This window comes from Schistocerca cancellata, chromosome 7 (genome assembly GCF_023864275.1).
Source record: "Schistocerca cancellata isolate TAMUIC-IGC-003103 chromosome 7, iqSchCanc2.1, whole genome shotgun sequence".
Taxonomy (NCBI): domain Eukaryota; kingdom Metazoa; phylum Arthropoda; class Insecta; order Orthoptera; family Acrididae; genus Schistocerca; species Schistocerca cancellata.
This window is the reverse complement of record NC_064632.1, coordinates 161636131-161657718: the sequence shown is the minus strand read 5'-3', so window position 1 is coordinate 161657718 and position 21588 is coordinate 161636131. Positions and strand designations below refer to the sequence as shown.

The following is a 21588-nucleotide window of genomic DNA, read 5'->3' as shown; positions in this document are numbered from 1 at the left end:
GGCGGAGGTCTGTGCCTTGGTGTTCATCTGAGATCGCTGAGGCGATTAAAGATAGCAGGTGGGCACTCCAGCATCATGAGCGACATCCCTCATTGGAACACCTCATCGCCTTTAAATGGCTCCGTGCGTGAGCCTGCCGCCTCATTCGCCAGCACAAGCAGGAGTGTTGGGAAAGGTATGTCTCCACCATTGGCCTCCGTACCTCTCCATTGCAGGTTTGGGCCAAGATTAGGCGACTCGTTTGCTGTCGGACCCCTGTCAGCGTACCTGTGCTTTCACTGAATGGAGCAGTCTGTACTGACTCCGATACAATTGCAAACCGCTTAGCGGAGCATTTTGCTCAGAGTTCTGCTTTCCGAATTACCCACTGGCCTTCTGCTCCCTGAAAGAGCAGTTGGAATGTTGGAGCCTTTCATTTCACATGCGTCACCCTGAATAGTACAATGCTTCATTCAGTGAGTGGGAATTCCAAAGTGACCAATCGCTTGTCCTGATACGGCTCCCGGGCCAGATTGCATCCACTGTCAGATGCTCAAACACCTCTCGGTGAACTGCCAGCGATGCCCCCTAGACCTTTACAACTGTATCTGGGTTGAGGGTTAGTTCCTGTCGCAATGGCGGGAAAGCATTGTAATCCCCGTGTTGAAACCTGGCAAGAACCCACTGGAGGTGGACAGCTGCTGCCCCATTAGCCTCACCAACATTCTTTGCAAGCTGCTCAAACGCATGGTGAGCCGGAGGTTGAGTTGGCTGCTTGAGTCTGAGGGGCCTTCTGGCTCCATCTCAGGGTGGGTTCTGTAAGGGCCGCTCTGCTGCCGATAATCTGGTGTGCCTGGAGTCTGCCGTCCGTACGGCCTTTGCCCACCATCAGCATCTGGTCGCTATCTTTTTTGACATGTGGAAGGCATACGATATGACATGGCGACATCACATCCTCTCTATGCTTCATGGTTGGGGTCTTTTGGGTCGGCTCCCGATTTTCATACAAAATTTTCTGTCGCTTCGTTCCTTCCGTGTGCAAGTTGCGGCCTCCCGTAGTTCCTCCCTAGTTCAGGAGAATGGGGTACTGCAAGGATCTGTCTTAAGTGTCTGCCTCTTTTTAATTGCAATTAATGGGCTCGCTGCGATGGTGGGAACATATGTCTCAGCTTCCTTGTATGCTGACGACTTCTGCCTATACTATAGCTCCAATGGCATTGCAGCTGCTGAATGGCAGCTGCAGGGTGCTATCCGCAAGGCGCAGTCTTGGGCTGTAGCGCATGGCTTCCAGTATTTGGCTGCCAAGATCTGCATTATGCATTTCTGCCAGCGATGCACTGTTCACCCTGAGCCACAACTTTATCTTGAGCCTCTTGCTGTGGTGGAGACACGTCGGTTTTTGGGATTGGTTTTTGATACCCGGTTGACTTGGCGCCCTCATATTCAGCAGCTTAAACAGCTAGTGGCATCTTAACGCTCTTCATTGCTTGAGTCACACCAGCTGGGGTGCCGATCGGTCTACCCTTCTACAGCTGTACCGGGTGTTAATTCAGTCCCGTCTAGATTATGGTAGCCTGGCTTACGGTTCGGCATCACCTTCTGCATTGCAGTTGCTGGACCCCATCCTTCACAGCGGGATCTGATGCACCACTAGAGCTTTCCGGACAAACCCTGTCAATAGCATACTTGTGGAGGCAGGTGTCCCTTCATTGTGGTGTCCCTTCATTGTGGTTCTGGTGCCAACATTTACTGGCTGCTTATGCTACACACATTTGTATCTTGCCCGGACATCCCAATTATTGTCTCCTATTCCCTCAGTCAGTTGTCCATCTTCCGGAACGGCGGCTCCAGCCAGGGTTTACGATCGCAGTTCGCGTCAGAGCTCTTCTCTCTGGGCTTGAGGTTTTCCCTCTTCCACCTCTTTTCTGGGCTCCTCCGCGTATACCCCCGTGGTGTGTGCCCTACCCATGCCTTCGGCCCGATTTGGCACAAGGCCCGAAGGACTCAGTCCCTCCTGAGGCCCTCCGTCGCTGATTTCTTTCAATCCTTGCCGCATTTCAAGACTCTGATGTTGTCTATACTGACGGTTCGATGGTTGCTGGTCATGTTGGTTATGCTCTTACCCTAGGGGATTATTATGAACAACACTCATTGTCAGCTGGCTGCAGTGTTTTCACTGCCGAACTGGTCGCCATCTCTCGCGCCCTAGAGTATATCCGCTCCTGCTCAGGTGAGTCCTTTGTTATCTGCAGTGACTCCCTGAGTGGTTTACAAGCTATTGACCAGTGTTTCCTTCGCTCTCGTCTGGTGATGGCTATCCAGGAGACCCTCTATACTCTTGCCTGTTGCGGCTGCTCTGTGGTCTTTGTGTGGACCCTGAGTCATGTTGGCATCCCGGGAAATGAACGTGTTGATGCACTGGCCAAACAGGCTGTCAGTACACCAGCCTTGGAGATTGGCCTTTCAGAGAGTGACCTCAGGTCAGTTTTGCGGTAGAAGGTACTTCGCACCTGGGGTGAAGAATGACGCACCCTTTCTGCGCATTGCCCACACTTGGATAACACACAGCTATTTATTGCACCGCGAGGACCCACCTTTATGTCGCTGCAGGTCAGCTTTGACGGTGGTCCACATCTTGTTGGACTGCCCACTTTTAACTCCGCTCAGGCAGACGTTTGCGCTGCCTGATATGCTTCCTGCACTTTTATCAGATGACGTTGCAATGGCAGATTTTGTTTTGAGTTTTATTCGTGCAGGGGGTTTGTATCGCTTGATCTAAGTGTTTATCCTTTTTTTGTGTGTTGAGTCTAGCCTTTGGCCTACGATTTTAGACTGGGGTTTTTAGTGAATTTCTTGGTGGTTGGCTTTTCCTTTTTTTGTTTCTATGGTCGGCCAACCACTGTCACACTCGGTGTGATTTTAATTCCTTTTTTCTGGTCTCTGTTTGTGTCTTCCTTCCTGTGTCGTCTTTTGTCATCATCATTGTTTGTTCTTATTCTTTGTGGGTGTTTAAAGTTTGTGGAAAAAGGGACCAATGGCCCTAGTAGTTTGGTCCCTTCAATCCCACAAACCAAACCAACCAACACTGTACTAAAGAAAGCTACAAAAGAATTTGAATGTGCTTGAAAACAATCTTGTGGGCAACATTTTAGCAAAACAATATTTCCAAAAATCTTGTGGGACCTATAGGTATAGAACATTGTGTGGTATAAAGGATGCCATCATGAGAGCTGTGACTGGTGTGACGCGTAGTTGCAACACACACACACACACACACACACACACACACACACACACACAGAGAGAGAGAGAGAGAGAGAGAGAGAGAGAGAGAGAGAGAGATTGCAGCACTAAACAGGAGTTAAGTGACAAACAAAAGTTGGTAGACATGTTTCTGCATCCCTAAGATGATGTCACTTAAGAGTGGCGCTACTAGCACCACTGTGAGGATGCAAATCAGGTTTGCTTTAAATACACACTGTAACAGTTATAAGTGTTAGTTACCTTTCAGATTGAAAATGGTGAGTTAATGTTGGTCAAGAATGCCTTTAAAGCTGCTAATGTGCCATTACCAACCTCACTGAGTTTGAATGAGGTTATGTAATAGGGCTACGAGAAGCTGGGTGTTCCTTCGAAGGTATTGCAGAAAGACTTGTCAACAATGTAGCCACTGTACATGATTGCTCGCAGTGGTGGTAACGGGGATGTACAATCAGAGGACGACCGGGTGCGGTGAAGACGCATGGCACTACCGAGAGGGAAGGCCATCGTGTTTGGCGTATGGGTCTTTTACATTGTACTGCATCAGCAGCAGCAATGCGAGCAGCAGTTAGCACCACAGTAACATAATAAACTGTCACAAATCAGTTAGGTCAAAGACAGCTCTGAACTGTATGCCCTGTAGCATGTGTTCCACTGACTCCAAACCACCACCATTTGCTACTAAAGTGGTATCAAGAGAGAGCTCATTGGAGAGCAGGGTGGAGATCTGTTTTATTTTCTGGTGAAAGATGGTTCTGCCTTGGCGTCAGTGTGTTGGTTAGGGGGAGGCCAGTTGAGGACCAGCACCCAACCTGTCTGCATACTAGACACACTGGACCTACACCTGGAGTTATGATCTGGAGTGAGATTTCGTATGACAGTAGCACTGTCATGATTACCTTACGCACACTGAATGCAAAATTGTGTATCGATTTGGTCATTAGACCTGTTGTGCTGCTGTCATTCATGAACAGCATACTGCCCACATACTGCCGTTGTAACCCAGTAAGCACATATGGGACATCATTGGACAAAAACTCCAGTCTCTTCCACAAACAGCATTAACTGTTGCTGCATTGAACGACCATGTGGAACAGTCATGGAACTCCATCCCACAAATTGACATCTGGCATCTGTAAAACAGAATACATGCATGTTTGCATTCAACATTCTGAAGGTTACACCAGTTATTAATGTACCAGCATGTCACATTTGCAATGTTTTATTTTGCCCTTACATTAACCTACAGGTTAATGTTACTCATTCAATGTTAGTCACTTAAATACGTTACATAGACAAAAGTATTCCGAAATTTCATTACTCTGCATTAATTATTTTTTGATGTTGATTTTTTTCCGTGTGTGTGTGTGTGTGTGTGTGTGTGTGTGTGTGTGTGTGTTTTTTTTAAAAGTAGTATTTAACTGTGAACATGAGCATTTTGTTATGAGCTGATGAGAGTGCCACATTATTTGAATACATAATTTTTTGTAATCCTAATTCAACAACTATATGGAAAGACTATTGCACATGTTAACTTTACCTGCCTGTGACTCAGTGCCTCCTCTGTGTGGTGAGTAGCGGTCTATCCTTTCCATATTGTTTTTGTTTCCTGGACGTTGTTTGCAGTGTCTTTTTCTGTAAATAGTTTGTCATTTGTGTTTGAGATTTGTTTTTTGAGATTGAAAATACACTATATCCGGACACCTGGCTGAAAATGACTTAAAAGTTTGTGGCACCCTGCATCAGTAATGCTGGAATTCAATATGGTGTTGGCCCACCCTTAGTCTTGATGGCAGCTTCCACTTGCTCAGTCATATGTTTAGTCAGGTGCTGGAAGGAAGGTTTCTTGGGAAATGACAGCCCATTCTTCATGGAGTATTGCACTGAGGAGAGGTATCAATGTTGGCCTTCCAAAACATCCCAAATGTTTTCTATGAGATTCAGGACAGGACTGTGCAGTCCAGTCCATTACAGAGATGTTATTGTCATGTAATCACTCTGCCACAGGCCGTGCATTATGAACAGGTGCTTGATTACCGTATTTACTCGAATCTAAGCCGAACTTTTTTTCCGGTTTTTGTAATCCAAAAAACCGCCTGCGGCTTAGAATCGAGTGCAAAGTAAGCGGAAGTTCTGAAAAATGTTGGTAGGTGCAACCACAACTAACTTCTGCCGTCGAATATGTGTAGCGCTACACAGGCATGCTTTGCAAGCACAAAGATAAATACTGGCGCCAAAACCCTTGCGTCAGTAAATAAATTAAAAAAAGGTGGAAGACTAGCTTTTTCCTCCGCCCCGAGTTTCGACCACTGCATTTTCATACATTATCCAACGAAGTAAATACAAATTCCGTATTGTTCATCTTCGAATGTAACAGCATTTCAATGGGCTACGAAAATCTGACTTGCAAGACTGGGATGTTTGTCAATATGGCCAACTCTACGTTCTGAATTTTTTCCTACCTGTGAGAAGAGATGGTTGCTAATAGGAACTTTTATGAATTGTGTATCACATGGGGTATTCTCTTCACCATAAGATTAATACGAATATAAACATTTTGCCATGTATTCTTTCGTGTTTGCTGCTATGTCATTTAAATCCTGTCTGCCTAATAAACCACGAAACTAGTGTGAGACAACAGCAAACACGGAAGAATATACATACCATGTCATGTTTATATTGGTATTATTCTTATGCCTAATAGTGATACAGTCAGAAATGAAGCACCGCACTTGACTAGATTTTTAAATCTAAGATGACTCTAATTTCTGTGCAGAATGTAATGTACTAAAGAGGCGTCTGCAAAGATTTTCAAACAGAGAAAAATTTTCGCTAAACTCTCGTTCAGAACATCATCTGTCATACGCAGTCTATTATTTGGTTCTTGTTGATCATTATCAAAGAAAGCAGCAGTGTAAGTAACAACAAATAGCAGTCTCTTGCTATTGTTTCGCTAATGTGACGATTCTTCTCTCTCTCTCTTGCGGCTGTAGCGCGCACACAAAAGCAAGCCATGCCGCGAGCAACGATAGGCCGTAAACACTCATTATCAGAATGCGACAAACAATGCAGGACACAGTACAGTAATGCATTTTCAGCTAAGAGTGACGTAAACACCTATAACAAAGAGAACGGCACTTATCAGATCAAAGAAAAATAAGCAATCAATTCTAACCAGACGAAGCACATGAAAAAGGAAGGGTACCTGTATAAATGCGGACGGAGTGCATGAAGCAAAGCAAAGCTTAACTGCTAAGCTTACGACTCAAACCAAACTACTGTAGCTGTATCGTCATTCATTCGACCTAAATTGTGTCTCATATTACAATGGACCAACTATGTTTCGATTTGGAGGTGCGGCCTAAAACTTTTCTCTCCCCTTGAATTTCGAGTCTCAAATGTCAGGTGCGGCTTAGATTCGGGAAATTTTTTTTTCCTTGATTTCAAGTCTCATTTTTCAGGTGCGACTTAGATTCGAGTGCGGCTTAGGCTCGAGTAAATACGGTATGTTGAAAGATGCAATCGCCATCTGTGAATTGATCTTCAGCAGTGGGAAGCAAGAAGGTGCTTATAACATCAATGTAGGCCTATGCTGTGATAGTGCCACACAAAACAACAAAGGTGTGCAAGCCTCCTCCATGAAAAACACGACCATACCATAACACCACCGCCTCCAAATTTTACTGTTGCCACTACACATGTTGACAGGTGACATTCACTGGGCATTCGCCATACCCACACCCTGCCATCGGATCGCCAAATTGTGTTCTGTGTTCTGCCCCTCCACAGAATGTTTTTCCACTGTTCAACCATCCCATGTTTACACTCCTTAAACCAAGTGAGTCATCATTTGGCATTGACCAGCCGCTTGACCATGAAATCCAAGTTTTATCACCTCCCACCTAACTGTCATAGTACTTTCTGAAGATTCTGATTCAGTTTGGAATTCCTGTGTGATGGTCTGGATAGATGTCTGCCTATTACACATTACACCCTCTTCAACTGTTAGCGGTCTCTGTCAGACTTCACTATCACATCGGAAACAATGGACCTAGGGATGTTTAGCAGTGCGGAAATCTTGCATACAGTTGTATGACACAAGTGACACCCAATCACCTGAGCACGTTTGAAGTCCGTGAGTTCTGCGGAGTGCCCCATTCTGCTCTCTCAGGGTATTTAATGATTACTGAGGTTGCTGATATAGAGTACCTGGCAGTAGGTGACAGCACAATGCACCTTATAAAAAACATATGTTTTTGGAAGTGTCCGGATACTTTTGATCACATAGTGTAGGTGTTGGGGGAAAAAGCACGTATGCATAGACGCTGAAGGGAGGTGAACATCGCTTCAAATCCTGATTCAGAAGAGACGCAGGTTACAGATAAGTGGACCAGCTATCAAGATACAAATTACAGACTACTGTTAACAGTGGTCAATTGATAGTAACTAAACCAAAATTAAGAACTAAACATGAAGGAAAGAGGACAAAAGGGGGGGGGGGCGGTGGAGACCTTGTGTGGCAGTGACATAAAAGGTGCTATGTAACAGGATATAGCCTTACTTTTTTAATTTATTGTTTACTTATTTATTTTATTGTTTGAATATTGTCCACAGTCCCCACCACTAATGTAATGAAATTCATATAGTCCACATATGTTTACCCTTGCTATAACTAGTGTAATATTTTGGGGCAACTCTGTTCATGCACTGAAGAATAGTTTTTAGCGCAAAAGCACGCCATCAGAGTTGGAAATGCTGTTAATTCGCAAAGGTCCTGTAGTTCTCTATTTAGCAAACTGAGGATTTTTCTACTGTTGACGTTGACACTACATCCACTTAAGAAATTTATGGTTGCCAACATAAATTTATTTAAAAAAAAAGGAACCATACCATCTAGTTAGGTTTTGCTAGGAATAGACCCTGGTGGCACTTTTTTTTTTATCTGTATACCATATTATGATTTCCAAAATAAAATAAATTCTTATGCTGCATATATGTAGGTGTCTGCAAAAGGCAAGGGGGAAGAAGAGGGGTCACTGACGCACCCTTCCCCCTCCAGAATCTGGACAGCAGAGTTCTTATTAATAACAATATTGTTATACACTTCTGTGGGGTGTAATAAGTTACTTGTGTATATAAAATTTAGTCCTTGTGACTTGACAACTTTAAAAACTGACCAGTTCATTTGTATAAAAAATTACAGTTTTGAGTCTTGTGTAGGGTGACCAGATGCAGGAGTATATATAAAGAGAGAGAGAGAGAGAGAGAACAAATGGCTTTTAAAAGGAGGACAAAGTTAGAAAAAAAGAGGACACATAGAAGCGTATGTTCAAATTCAGTAAATGAATTATTAGAGATAGCGTATGTTCCTCAACTTTTAATAGTGCTTCTCTGAAGATCCAATTTTATGCAGAAGTGTGAGCTTGCAGATAATTGTAAAAAGATACACAGGAAAAATTCTTTTAAAATATATAGTTTTAAAATATATAGGACCATCAAAAAACCTTTAACAGATTCAAGGTTCAACCCATTCGTGTCCTCAGTCCATTGTGTTGCAACGAGCGAAAATACTTGTTCTGCAATTGCATTGTGCTCTGATATACTGAAAAAGTATTCGGCAAGTTTCAGTAATTCTGAATGACAATCAACAGACTTACTCTCACAAAAATACGTGACCTCAGTATCATTACTATTTTGTCTCAGAAATTGGCTGAAATTACTCAGTTGGTCAAAACATTGTACATCTTCAACTTTGAAAGCTTCACATTTGTCTTGTAAACACAAAAGGCTTTTTTTAACATCATTATAGTTAATATCTTTTATAAGGGGCATCCATTTGAAACAGGAAAAGTTGTCAGACATATAGAGCCATCATTTTAAATGTTTGTGGCTTAATTGATACATCAACATATGCTTCCTCCATAAAAAGTTTAACTTCTTTATCAAAGCCTTCTCCTGTTGCAATTTCCAGCTTCTGTTTAATGTTTAGGCAAATGAATTTTTCATTTCATTGGTTCTCAAGCACCTTGCGGACACAATCTAGAATTTCAATCACATCAACCACAGAACTGTACTCCTTTTCTATTTGCAGAATTTTTGAATTGAACACAGACATTAATGAATGCAAGTACCATACATAGGCTTCACTTGTCCTATTCTCAAAAAGCTGAAACAAAACCTTTGGTGGCTTGATTTCAGACCGAAAGAAAGATTTCAGAGCAGAATACATTTCCAGTACTCTTTCAGTGGCCGGGAAAAAGAGCCAACTACCTAGTTTTTACACGCTGTTCCTTCTAACAGTGTAAATGGAAAAGTAATTGTGAATTGTCACAATGCCAGTTACTTTATTAAACTCAATTGGTTACAATAAATAGCAAATCACACTCACACGCGAGTACTGAGTACATGACATGAAAACTATAATGCCAAGCAAAGACAATATGAGTATGGAACTGAAAATACAGAATGGAAATTTTGAATAATCGATATTTGCACTCGCTTATAGTTTGGTCCATGATCAGTAGTGGAAAATTGACCAGTCTGCTGCCATCCGTAGATAAGGTATTTAAGAAAAGAGCAATATAATGGGAATAACTGCAAATATAATTACTGCTGCTGCTGCCATTGCAGCTGCTGTTGTATTAAAACTACTGTAATTCTAGGATTGCGCAGTCCTGTGTTACTGGGTTCTCCATCTGTTTCTTTGCCTGCAACGGACATTCACGCAGACAGCTTGTTAGTAGTCATGCCAACATAGAAAGCGGCACAGGGTTTGCAGCTTAGTTTGCAAATCAGATGACTGCTTTCACAGATAGCCCTACCTTTAATGGAGTAGAAGATGCCTGTGACAGTATTAGTGTAGTGGTAGATTGCTGGGCGCACAGCATTTACAGGGTGTATACTTCTGGGAGATCCGGGAAATACCTGGGAATTTTTTAGAATTCCGGGAATTTTTCATTGTTTTAGTTTCCAGTTAAATTTTTGTAATTTTGACTGGTAAGAACTGATGCTCAAACAAATGATATTACTGTATCCCGTTACTGCAGAATGATACTTAGACAATAAAACATAAACGAGAAAAAAAAGAAAATAACTTAAATTGCAAAGGAAATGCGGCATATACGACGACGACACGCAGTGCTCATACAAGCGTCTGCCAACAGCAAAATGTGTCAAAGGCTTTAGGAAGACTATGCAATGCTTCATAACAACAAATTGTGTCCGATGAGCGTGAAGTCACAACTGCTTACATTAGATTCGTTTTAGCAGTTACGTGCGGACTCATGTGCGGGCACAGTTGAGTCGCGTTTGAGCAGTAGATTCTCCTGCTTCTGGCTACAGGAATATGGTTGCTGGCTGTGCAAGCAGTCGCAGCAAGCAGCTAGTTGCTACCGGGAAAAGGGGACACCAAATTCATATTCTTGAGGGGGGGGAAAAAAAAAACTTGTTTCACAAAGCGCCTAGCATCCAGCACATGTTGGTCTATCGATCGTTCATATGATTTTGAAATGCATCCCTGTTGGGTTTTAACAATTTTGAACACATTTTAAGTTGATTTATGAGTGAATCATAAGTTGATTTTTGAATGCGTGCATAGTGTATGCAATGTCTGTCAGGAGAATCCTCGTTGCATCTAGAAATAAACTTTCCGCAGGCAAAAGGGGACGGGGCTATACGAGCTGAGCGGAGTAAAGCCGAACGGATGAATGCCGATCCCTGTCTTATTATGTGGTTGGTTGGGTTTGTGACTGATCAGCATTGTTATAATTACAGTGAAATCCATAGATTTAGACTACCAGAATGGAAATAAAACGACTAACAGGAATAACAGGTGAGAAAGACTACATATTATCTTCTCGGTGTATCCAAGAAAATGAAATTTTGACAGAAAATTTTTAGCCATACGGACCAGTTGTACTGTCCCCGGCTAGCAGCTACTTAAGTTCTAGTCTGGAAGTAATGCAGAAAACGTGTTGTACAGACAACGCCTAACCAGAGAATAATCGCAAGATAACTAAACCGGTGATTCTGGCAGGGTTAGTGAAGTTAATTGGTGAACAAATTTTGACAATAGCAGGAACACCTACAGTATTGGTGATGACAAGATCGTTTGCTAGGACGAGGAAGGAGAAGAAACGGGGACATCACAAATTATGAAAGAATAAGACAATTACAAATTTATATAAAAATTTTGAAATACTACTTTTCGATCTCATGCTTGAGAAACTGGTGCATATGAATGAAATATGAAACTATTTCCTAACACAAAGCTTTTTGCTTGTGGTAGGCCTAATAGGCATTTGATATTGGTACGTCGTGAATTATATTCTGTCGTGTTATAAAAATGACCATTTGTGCCAAAACAGTCTCGTTTATTTGGTGTGTGTTACAAAATTGCTGCAATATTAGCAAGGCCTATTTTGTTTTATCTAGCAGACAGTGACAAAATAGACGTAATCAGATCGAGAAACCACACCTGTCTTTGGGTATTATTTATATTAACAGCTTTTTCAGTATTAGATAATGACATTTCGATTTTTCATGTAGCATAACGTTTGACGAACTTTGGTGAGGTAATATATTCTTTCGCAGAAAGGAAAGTACGCTATGTAAAGCTGTAGCAAGATTAGAGAGAAAAAATGCTAGGAGCTAAGCATTGAAGAAATGTGTACTTTCTTGCTTGTCTCTTGTCTTTATTGGTTTTATGTATCCTATATTTAATTTTATGTCACACAAAACAGCAAGTTATTAGCTAATAGGCAATAAAGAGTGCATATTTGCTGAAGAGTTCTTGTTCTCCCGATTACAAATAATCCCATCCGCTATTAATTGTAAGATTTTGTTAAAAGATGGGCGGGCTGACAAACCGGCCGACTGGGAGCAGGAGAGGCACCACAGGACATTTCAGTTTCCACTGTCCTGAATGTAGTCAGATGGCATCCATTACAAATATACACGTTTCAATTCCACAGAGCAAAATACAGTGACATGCGATAGAAGAATGCTGTATGAAAAAGCGTGGCACTGCACTTCGGCACACTTAGACCAAATAACGTGTCTTTCATTTCTTCGAATACATATGTTTTATGTTTCAGACTTTTCAGAACGATGTGTGCTACAAGAAGCACATATTTTTGAAAATTCGATTTTTTTTAGTATTGACCCGGTTCGCAAATACCGTAGATCTGGGGCTGATGCGCAGAGCAGTCTGAGTTATAGTGTGTAGTCTCCACGTGACCCATGTTTACATTTAGTGATTTTGCTGTTTCTCTTCGTTTACTCTCATATCAAATGAAAACAAAATGGATATCTGTGGCCGGGAGCTATCACGTGAATTAAAATACATTCACATAATTACGGAAGGCTAAAATATGTTATCAGTTTCAGATTTTATTTTATTTCCACCTTTCTGACAGTCAAGCATTAATCGCTTTGCAGAACAATGAAGTTATTTTTGTCTGTTTGCTAAAGAAATTTGTCTTTTATTAACCTTCTCCGCAGAGGCAGTCAATGTATTTGAAACGAAATGTTTAATTCAACAGTACTGGCTAGTTTCAACTGTTGCTGCATTTCAAGTGCACGTTTTCCTGTTCTAGCATGTATGGCATTAAGCCACAATAAAAAACCAAACATGATACAATGCAGTACTGGTGCTCCAAGAAACTTTACATCCTGAAATCCACACTGAAAAGCTTAATACCAGTTTGAGGTCTACTTCATTGGGAATCTGGAGATACGAATGTGCACTTTAAATATGCACTTCAAATGTGCACATTTTAGTATGGTTCACGAAATTCCGATGCTCTTGGAGTATCCTGTGATGTCTTGCTTCTTTTATGATATAATGTAAGTTCTTAGGTCGCCGGAAAATGTTGTGAACGCTGGTTTGAAAAGCGTTGCTTTCAAAGTAAATATCCTTTTACGCAAGTTGAACTATGTGCGAGAATGTTCCATGAATTTCTTAAATCACAGAGCGTTTGACTGTCATTTAAAAATCGACTCTTTGATGACGAGCCATTTAGAAGAATGTCAAACCCTGAAGATCAGACATTTATGTCATTATTAAAAATTTTACTGCCACATTTGTGTGATATATCTTAAAGTGTAACTTGTGCAAAAAAAAGATCAACATCATATGCAAAAGCTTAGCTTCTCTTGCAGCTTATTAACCGTAGAGACCAATACTAACATGTGAAAGATTTGCTTTTCTTGTAGCAACACTGTGTAAATTAATTCAAACCATTAACTTGTGTGTTCATGCTACTTAACTGTGATGTTGCTGTTGGCTGACTGCATCACGTGTCCTATGCTCTGAACATTCGCTGTCATCGGCTGGCGAGATCACGTGATATGAGCTATGACTGGCTTACAAAAGCGCATCGCAATCTCGATTTCAATGATTCGGAAAGTAACATGCGGTGTTTGTTGGAATTCCAATGTATACTTTCGTAATACAAAAATATGCAGCATACACCTTGCGACACATTAAAGATATTTCCAAAACTTGTCTTTTTTCCATGAGTTTCGTTTTCTAAAGTGCCGGGAAATTCTACGCTTGTGTCTAAAACCATAACCATTCAAAGAATTGATAAGTTTTGCCGTTCCGAGGGAAAGTATGCTGTCACTTAACACGGAAAAAGTTTGTTTTCACCCAGGAGAAAGTGTATTTTTAACCGGTAAATCCGGTCTTGTCTGCGTATACACCCTGGTTTAGCTCTATTGCAGGGATGTGAGCTGTGAGGCAAAGGGTTGGGGGCAGGGTAGTGTAGGTATGGACAACGATATAGTGTAGACATGAAATGACACAATTTCAGAGACTTTACTGGTCTCATACAGATACGATTTTATCTATGTAGACTGAAGCGGTGTGTGAATTTTCATTTACTGCTTCGTTCTGTGTACATAAAAAGATGATGTGCAGGTTCATTGGTAGGCGACATACCCATGGGGGGGGGGGGGGGGGGGGGATAGTGGGTAGGATATTCCTCATTTCAGAGCACGACAAGAGGTAGTTGAAACCCTGGTGGAGAAAGTGATTCAGTTGCTCCAATCATGGGTGGTACTGAGTTATGTGAGGAGTGCATATTTGTGGCCTGGCAGTGTGTATGTGGGAGGTAATAGGTGACTGGATAGACAGGGCATGGGAAATTTGTTTCTGGGCAAGGTTGGGAGGTAATTTCAGCCTTTGGGGGCCCAAATTAGACCCCTGGCATATTTGAAGAGGGATTGGTTGTCACCACAGGTGTGATGATCATGGATGGGTTGGCTGTGTGGAAGGGACTTCTTGATATGGAATGAGTGGCAGCTGTCAAAGTGGAGGTATTGCTGGTGATTAGTAGGTTTGATATGAACAAAGGTACTAATGTAGCCATCCGTGACTTTGAAATAGCACCAGGGAAGGTGGCTTGTTGGTTTGAGGAGGACCATGTGAAGCGAGTGGGGGAGAAAGTGTCGAGGTTCTGGAGTAATGTGGATAGCGTGTCCTTACCATCGATCCATATTGTGAAGATGTCACCAGTGAATCTGAACTAGGTGAAGTGTTTGGGATTCTGGGAACTAGGTGAAGTGTTTGGGATTCTGGAGGGTTATCAAGGATTCATACAGGTGGCCCATGGCGTAGATTGGCGTAGGATGATGCCATGCAGGTGCCCACTTCTGTACCACAGATTTGTTTGTAGATGATGAATTCGAATCAGAAGTAAGATCGTTGTAGGTGAGGGTATCATTGACTACAGTGACCAGGAAGTGAGGTTGTAGGTTTCAAGTCAGGCAGGCATTGGGAAAGGTAGTGTTCAATGGTGGCAAGGCAGTGAGCATTTCATATGTTAGTGTAGGAAGAGGTGGCATCAATAGCAACGAGCATGATACCATTCGGCAAAGTAACAGGATCTGTGGAGAAACTGTGGAGAGAATGGTTGGCATCTTTCATATAGGAAATACGGTTATAGGTAATATGCTGAAGATGTTGCTCAATGAGAGCAGCGATTCTCTGTTGGGGGGCACAGTAACTGTCCACAATGTGGTGTCATGGGTGGTTGGGCTTATGGACTTCAGCAGGCACATAGAAGGTATGAGTGCAGGGAGTGATAGGGGGTGGGGGGGGGGGTGAGAGAGACTGGGGGGAAGTATTGGGATGGGCCAGGATTTGAGGAGAGTCTGGAGGTGCTGATGGATTTCTGGAGGTCACGTGACTGGGTTGGTAGGTGGATTTCTCTGACAGCTGGTGGAGTTCCTTTGCCAGGTAATCCCTGCAGTTCACAACCACAGTGGTGGATCCTGTGATTGAAGAATTGCAGTGGTGAGGCAGTGGGGGAGAGCACCGCATTGTGGTCAGCCATGCTTCACAAGGTGCTTGCACATATCTACAAAACGGGAAACACTGCAAACATGTGCCATTTGGGGGATTCCATGAACTAGGCAATAACGTAGTTACATATGTGGGATTGAGTTGTAGCTAGGTATAGGGAAAATTTTCTGTATGGCTCTTTCTGTCAGTGTCAGTAGAAACTTTTGAGAAACAGGGTTAATCGAGCCACAGGAAGTTGTCTTAAGTTCTTGTCAAATAATAGTTTGCCTAGTAGAATTTATGAAGGTGGCGTGGGATTTTGTGGGAAAAGATTCCTCAATAAGCAACAATCAACATACCCATTAAGTACATACTGTGGAAAACACTGTTGGAGCAGCAATTAATGCTACAACCCTAAACAATGTGCACAAGCAGTGAGTCAAAATGATGTTGAACCAAGAGGTCAAAGACTGCCAGTGTTGTTATAAAGAATGCATTGAGACTGGTGGCTATCGATTTCACCTATTGCTGTGACCTTAAGTTACATTTGCTGTAAGATGTAAATTGTTCATGTGACAAAAATGTTTATTTCTGACCATTATTTCCTCGTATAAAAGCTGTCAGTTTAGAATCCTTGAGCATCTGTGTAATTTTGAACCTAACAGTAGCTTACAGCTAGGAAAACTCTCTCGTATAAGTTTTCAGCACCAACATAGCATGATTTCTTGGATGGTGAGACATCAGCATATTCAGGTGTGCTCCAGGGAAGTATGTTGAGACCTTTGTTCGTGTTACGCATTAATGACATGGCAGGCAGTATTAATAATCATCTCAGACATTTTGCAAAAAAATCCATGATAAAATACTGTCTGAAAACCTGTACCAACTATTCGGTGAGACCTTGATAAGATTTCAAAGTGGTACAGAGATTGGCAACTTGCTTTAATTATTCAAAAACAGAAAGTTGTGCACTTGTATCGTATGACTACAATATCAATGAGTCTCCGTTGGAGACAGTCAGCTCAATTTTTAGGGACATGAAATTTAAGAAACACACTGTCAGTCGTAGGTAAAATAGGTAGCAGACTTCAGTTCATTGACAGGATAATGATCACAAAACACTCTTGTGGCCTACTCGAGAATATTCCTAATTTTTATGGGACCTATCCCAGATAGGACTAACAAGGAATATTGAATGTGTGCAAAGGAGGTCACCACAAATGCTACCAGGTTTGTTCGACCCTTGGAAGAGCTGAAAACCCTGAACTGACAGATGCTTTAATACATATGTCAACTATCCTGTGAAAGCCAAGATACAAAGTTTCAAGAACCAGTAGTAACAAATAGGGAATCTAGGAATATACAATGGCTATTCATAAAGTAACTTCAATTTTCTTATAGTGTGCATAGTAGTAGAGATAGTGGCACCACTGTTGCAGTGGAATGCACCTTGAACGAATAGGCTCTGAGCAGCAGAGAATCAAGGTCTTTATTCCTCTCTGAGCAACATGCTTTTAAAATATTTGCTGTAATCAAGTACCAACATTTGTGAAGTATGAAGTATGTTCTGTACTTAAGGTTTCTTGTGGAAAAAACTGTAAATCTGGTGAAGTCCATACAGTAGTTTACGGGCCAAACATAAGAGAATGGTGCTGTATGTTTGAAAACGGGCAAACCAATGTCCACGATGAAGAGAAAAGTGGTCAACCAAGTATTGTGAATGCAGACCTGATTCAGTCGGTTGATGAAAGGCGTAGAGAAAATTGTAGATCCATCTTGGAGCTTTGTTTTCGTTTTCCACAGATTTTGGTTGTTAAACATGAATGCAGAAACAAAACTGCAACCAATGCAGTGGGGCTGTACTGGGTCACTGGGAGAACCCACAAAGTGTCATCAAACACTTTTCCAGCAGGAAACTCATGGGGACTGTTATGTGGGATAGAAAAGGAATTTTGCTAGTGGAATTCCTGGAGAAAAATGCCACAGCTAATGTTGGAAGATACTGTAACACACTAACGAACTTGAGAAGGACCATTCAAAACAAATGTCATGGCATGTTGAACTCTAGTATAATTTTCCTGCCCCCCCCCCCTGCATACAGTGCTATGTACTGTGACCAAACTGCAAGAGTTCAGATGGAGGTATCGGATCGTCCTCCTCACTGCCCTGATTTGACACCAAGTTATTATCACCTCTTCCTGCTCATGAATAGGTAGCTTGTCTCAAAGTGCTTTGGCGATGATGAAAACCTGTGTCTTAGGTTGGCTTCAGTCACAGGCAGCAAAATTCTGTGGTTGTGGAATTTCAGAGGTAATCAGACAATACGACAAATGCCCCAGTGTGGCTGGAAACAGTGCGGAAATATGAAATAGTGTGTGTACTTTCACAGTATTGTACAACAAATCCTGTAACTTCATTCTGATTTTTTTTTAAAAATCTGATGAAGTTACTTTATGAATAGCCCTCGTAGTACAACTGATATGTATCACTCTTATTAGGCCCATGAAGACAAAATTAGATTAATTACAGCATTTACATAGACATTTAAGTAATAATTCTTCCTACACTCCGTGCACACATGAAACAGAAAGAATTTCTAACAAGTTGTACTGTAGGACATACCCTGTGGTGCCATGTACTGCGCAGTGGCTAGCAGAGCATGGATGTAGAATGGGCTGCTCCATCTCAAGTTTCAGTGGCAAGCCTACTGGCACTCATGGGCACATGAACCCTGTGGGGCAGTGTTGGAACAGCCTTATGCAGATGTTGGATGCAGCCAACTGGTGATCTGCATGCAGAAAATATTGAGTTGTTCCCTTTGTGTGGACTGCCTTTCATTCTCTTTCTGCATTTACCTCATCTTGACAATTTGGTGCACTTGCTCATTATGTTGAAATAGTTATTAATTGTTTCATCAGTAATATGAAATCTTTGGTTTTGATGACAGACTGATCTATAGCACACCCTGAGTTGTGATTTATGTTTAAAGGTGATGGCTGTATTTGCTCCGAGCAAAACAAGTAGTGTGTACAAGCTGAGATTTTTTTATTTTATTTATTTATTTTTTTAAAAATGGGTTAAAATGATATATTTTTCTGAAGCAGTCGTACTTCTTTGCACGTTGGCAGTTAATATTTGTCGTTGACACCTTCGAAATTAAAAGATTATTTTTCTCAAAATATATATCATTTTATCAGTAGTCATTGGCTACTCTAAATCAGCTGTTTTTCTGCCAATGTATTTGCCTGATTGAGTGAGAAAGATGTTACCAACATACACTTCGTTAACTCTTACCAACAGTTCATGTGTACATAATCCACACATGAGTGGAATATTTCTTGTGAAAAGAAATAACGTGTGGTGAGGTGATACATGTTGTATTTCATAGTAATACATTGGCAAAGGGGGGGGGGAGAGGGGGAGAGAGAGAGAGGGGGGGGGGAGGTTAACATGGTGAAGTTAGCAGTTACTGCAGAGGGAAGGAAGTTCACACCCCTCTCCCTCCCGGATTTATTCTGAAATTGAAAACTTTGTTCTAAGAAAATTTGTGAAAAGGGTTAGTGATTTGTTGCTGAGAAAAAGGCTGGATGACAACAGAATTAATGATAGACTTGTAGTTAGTGTTTGGGTAGACTTGTAGTTACTGTTTGGAACTGCAGAACTGGTGCACTGCACAATAAGACAGATATGCTAGTGTTGCGTGCACTTAAAGGTCACCTCACACCTGAAGTATAGGATTAAATTGCTGCATTTAGGATGAAACTAGTCCTTACACCTGAAGGTATGACTTAAAAACTGCATGTTTTTTGTGGTATCTTAAAGAAGTCATTTAAAATCAGGCTAAACTAATTCAGATTGGCTTTTAGAAAGGGATCATGTACTCATTGTATCTGACAAGACTAGAAAAGCCATCAGTCTGCCTTTTTGAGTGGATTCTCTATTCATGGTGCAAAATGCAGGTTGTTTTGAAGTCTTTACATCAAACATCTTGAGTGTAACAGATCATGGCATGGTGAACAACTTTTATTCGAGATGTTTGCTGATACTTCCCAGCAACTCTAGTTATCTTTTTACTGAATTCATGAGCCCTGAGATGTCACAGAACTAGCAGGGGTGTAATAACCAGGTGTGCTGCTTCTGCATATTACCTGTCCCAGTAAATTTTAAGAGTGATTTTCAACAACAAAACTCTAAAAAGAGTGAGGAGAATGGTGTCTTAGAAGCTTGGCCTACCCCCTTTCATGTGTAGCAGATGATTGAATCATAGGCAACACATATTATGTGCAGATTCCACAGAATGCTGAAGCTTTGCTGTGTATCAAGTGCATAACCAATTATAAAAGCCACCTAATGTTGCCAGCAAATGTCAGCGAACATTTTATCTGTAACAAAAATTATTCCCTATGACATGATTTATCATCCCTAGACATTTACTGCAAGGACTTTGAAACACCCTGTATAACCTAACACTGTCGTCAGAGGATTCCAGAAGTTCTGCATGCCTAATGCTCTGCATGGTATCAAGGATACTAATTTGGAAAAAATGATGAAAATACTGATGGTGATGAAAGAGGTATGGGTAATGAAATTAAACTGTGACATCATGAGTGTTGGTATTTCTGTGTAATTTATGTACATCACAATGGAAAAAAAAGTGATAAAGAGTGGTCTTATTGTGGACAGATTTTGTAAACAGGTAGAGTGACATAAATTTCTCTGCATTGAGTTCTGAATTAAGGCTGAATTGGCCAATAAGGTAGCACATATGAAGTTGGTATGTAATTATAGTCATATTACTATAATGGAAACAGTATTTCAGTGATATAAAGAGCATTTCTGTGCTGGGTAGGGTATTTTCTGCTTGCCTTACTTAATACATATGCAAAAATACAAAAAGACTGTGGCAGATGATTTCTGGTACACACAGTATGCTGCATCATTCTGTTTCAGAGCTGGAAAAACAGAAGTGCTGTCAGACGATTTAATAGAAGCAGACCGAAGAGTAGACTACATACGAACAGCATGTCAGAATACAGGGAAGAAACTGACCAACTGTTTCCCCTATCAAGGGCAAGAGATCGACAAAAGAGTCGTAAGTATAAAATGACATTTTTTCCTTCTTTAATATGAAACTATAAAATTTAACACTGTAGCAAACACTATCAATAAAAATAATGACATTAGTCCTTCCTTTTAGAGCCCAATCCTTCTCTGTCCACTTGTGTTAACATATCCTCTTCTTTGTGCATTATACATAAACACAAAATTTGTTCTCTATAAATTGAAATTATTGTTGTGTTCCCTTTGTTGTTACCTGTTTCTGGGTGTAGGTCATATATCTCCCAATGTGAGTTATTGTGTCAGATATGGAGTGGCAATTCCTATTCAAACTTCTGTGAGTTTCTCGCTGTTTTATTAACATGTTTCTCAAAAATTAAACCACAAAGACTTGCATAGCTGTGTGCCCTTTTGAAGTTGTTCAACTCTTCGAAGCACATTACTCTAAATGGTATTTGAGCTGTAGCAGTTTGGAAGATTGAAGTGGATGATTTGCTTCTGTAAATGACATTACTTAGTAAATGACATTAATTTAGATCACTTAGATTTTTAATTTTATTCATCAAATTCTAGAAATAAATAACTACAGTTACCTACATATCTGCAAGAGGATAGGCCATAATAAGGAAATTGATTGACCAAATTCCTATTCAGTACTGAAGTTTGAGATGAAATCATAAGCAAACTAAGGAGCAAAACATTAATAAATTGAGTGCTGGATCCCAAATCATTGATTAAATGAAATGCTGTATCAAAGTTTGCAAAGTTTCCTGGACTCCATGTCTTAATATTCTCCTGTATTGCACGGTCCTGGACTATAGTACTAGTCCTTTTGTGGTGTCACCGCCAGACACAGACGGAGCGCCGCCACACGGCAGGTCTAGAGAGACTTCCTAGCACTCGCCCCAGTTGTACAACCGACTTTGCTAGCGATGGTTCACTGACAAAATACGCTCTCAGTTGCCGAGACGATAGTTAGCATAGCCTTCAGCTACGTCATTTAC

The 21588-nt window shown here is 41.2% G+C and overlaps 1 protein-coding gene across 7 annotated transcripts in view; it reads left to right on the top strand.

The window, feature by feature from the left end:
* The window catches only part of LOC126092496 (rho GTPase-activating protein 17-like), a 313454-nt gene that overhangs the window by 164112 nt on the left and 127754 nt on the right, over window positions 1-21588 (top strand). For all 7 annotated transcript variants that reach the window (XR_007521344.1, XR_007521345.1, XM_049908117.1 and 4 more), the window contains exon 3: window positions 20477-20618. Coding sequence is in view for 5 of the 7 variants with exons in the window: in XM_049908117.1 (XP_049764074.1) it covers window positions 20477-20618 (142 nt within the window). In the remaining 2 variants the exon portion in view is untranslated. The remainder of the gene's footprint in view (window positions 1-20476; window positions 20619-21588) is intronic.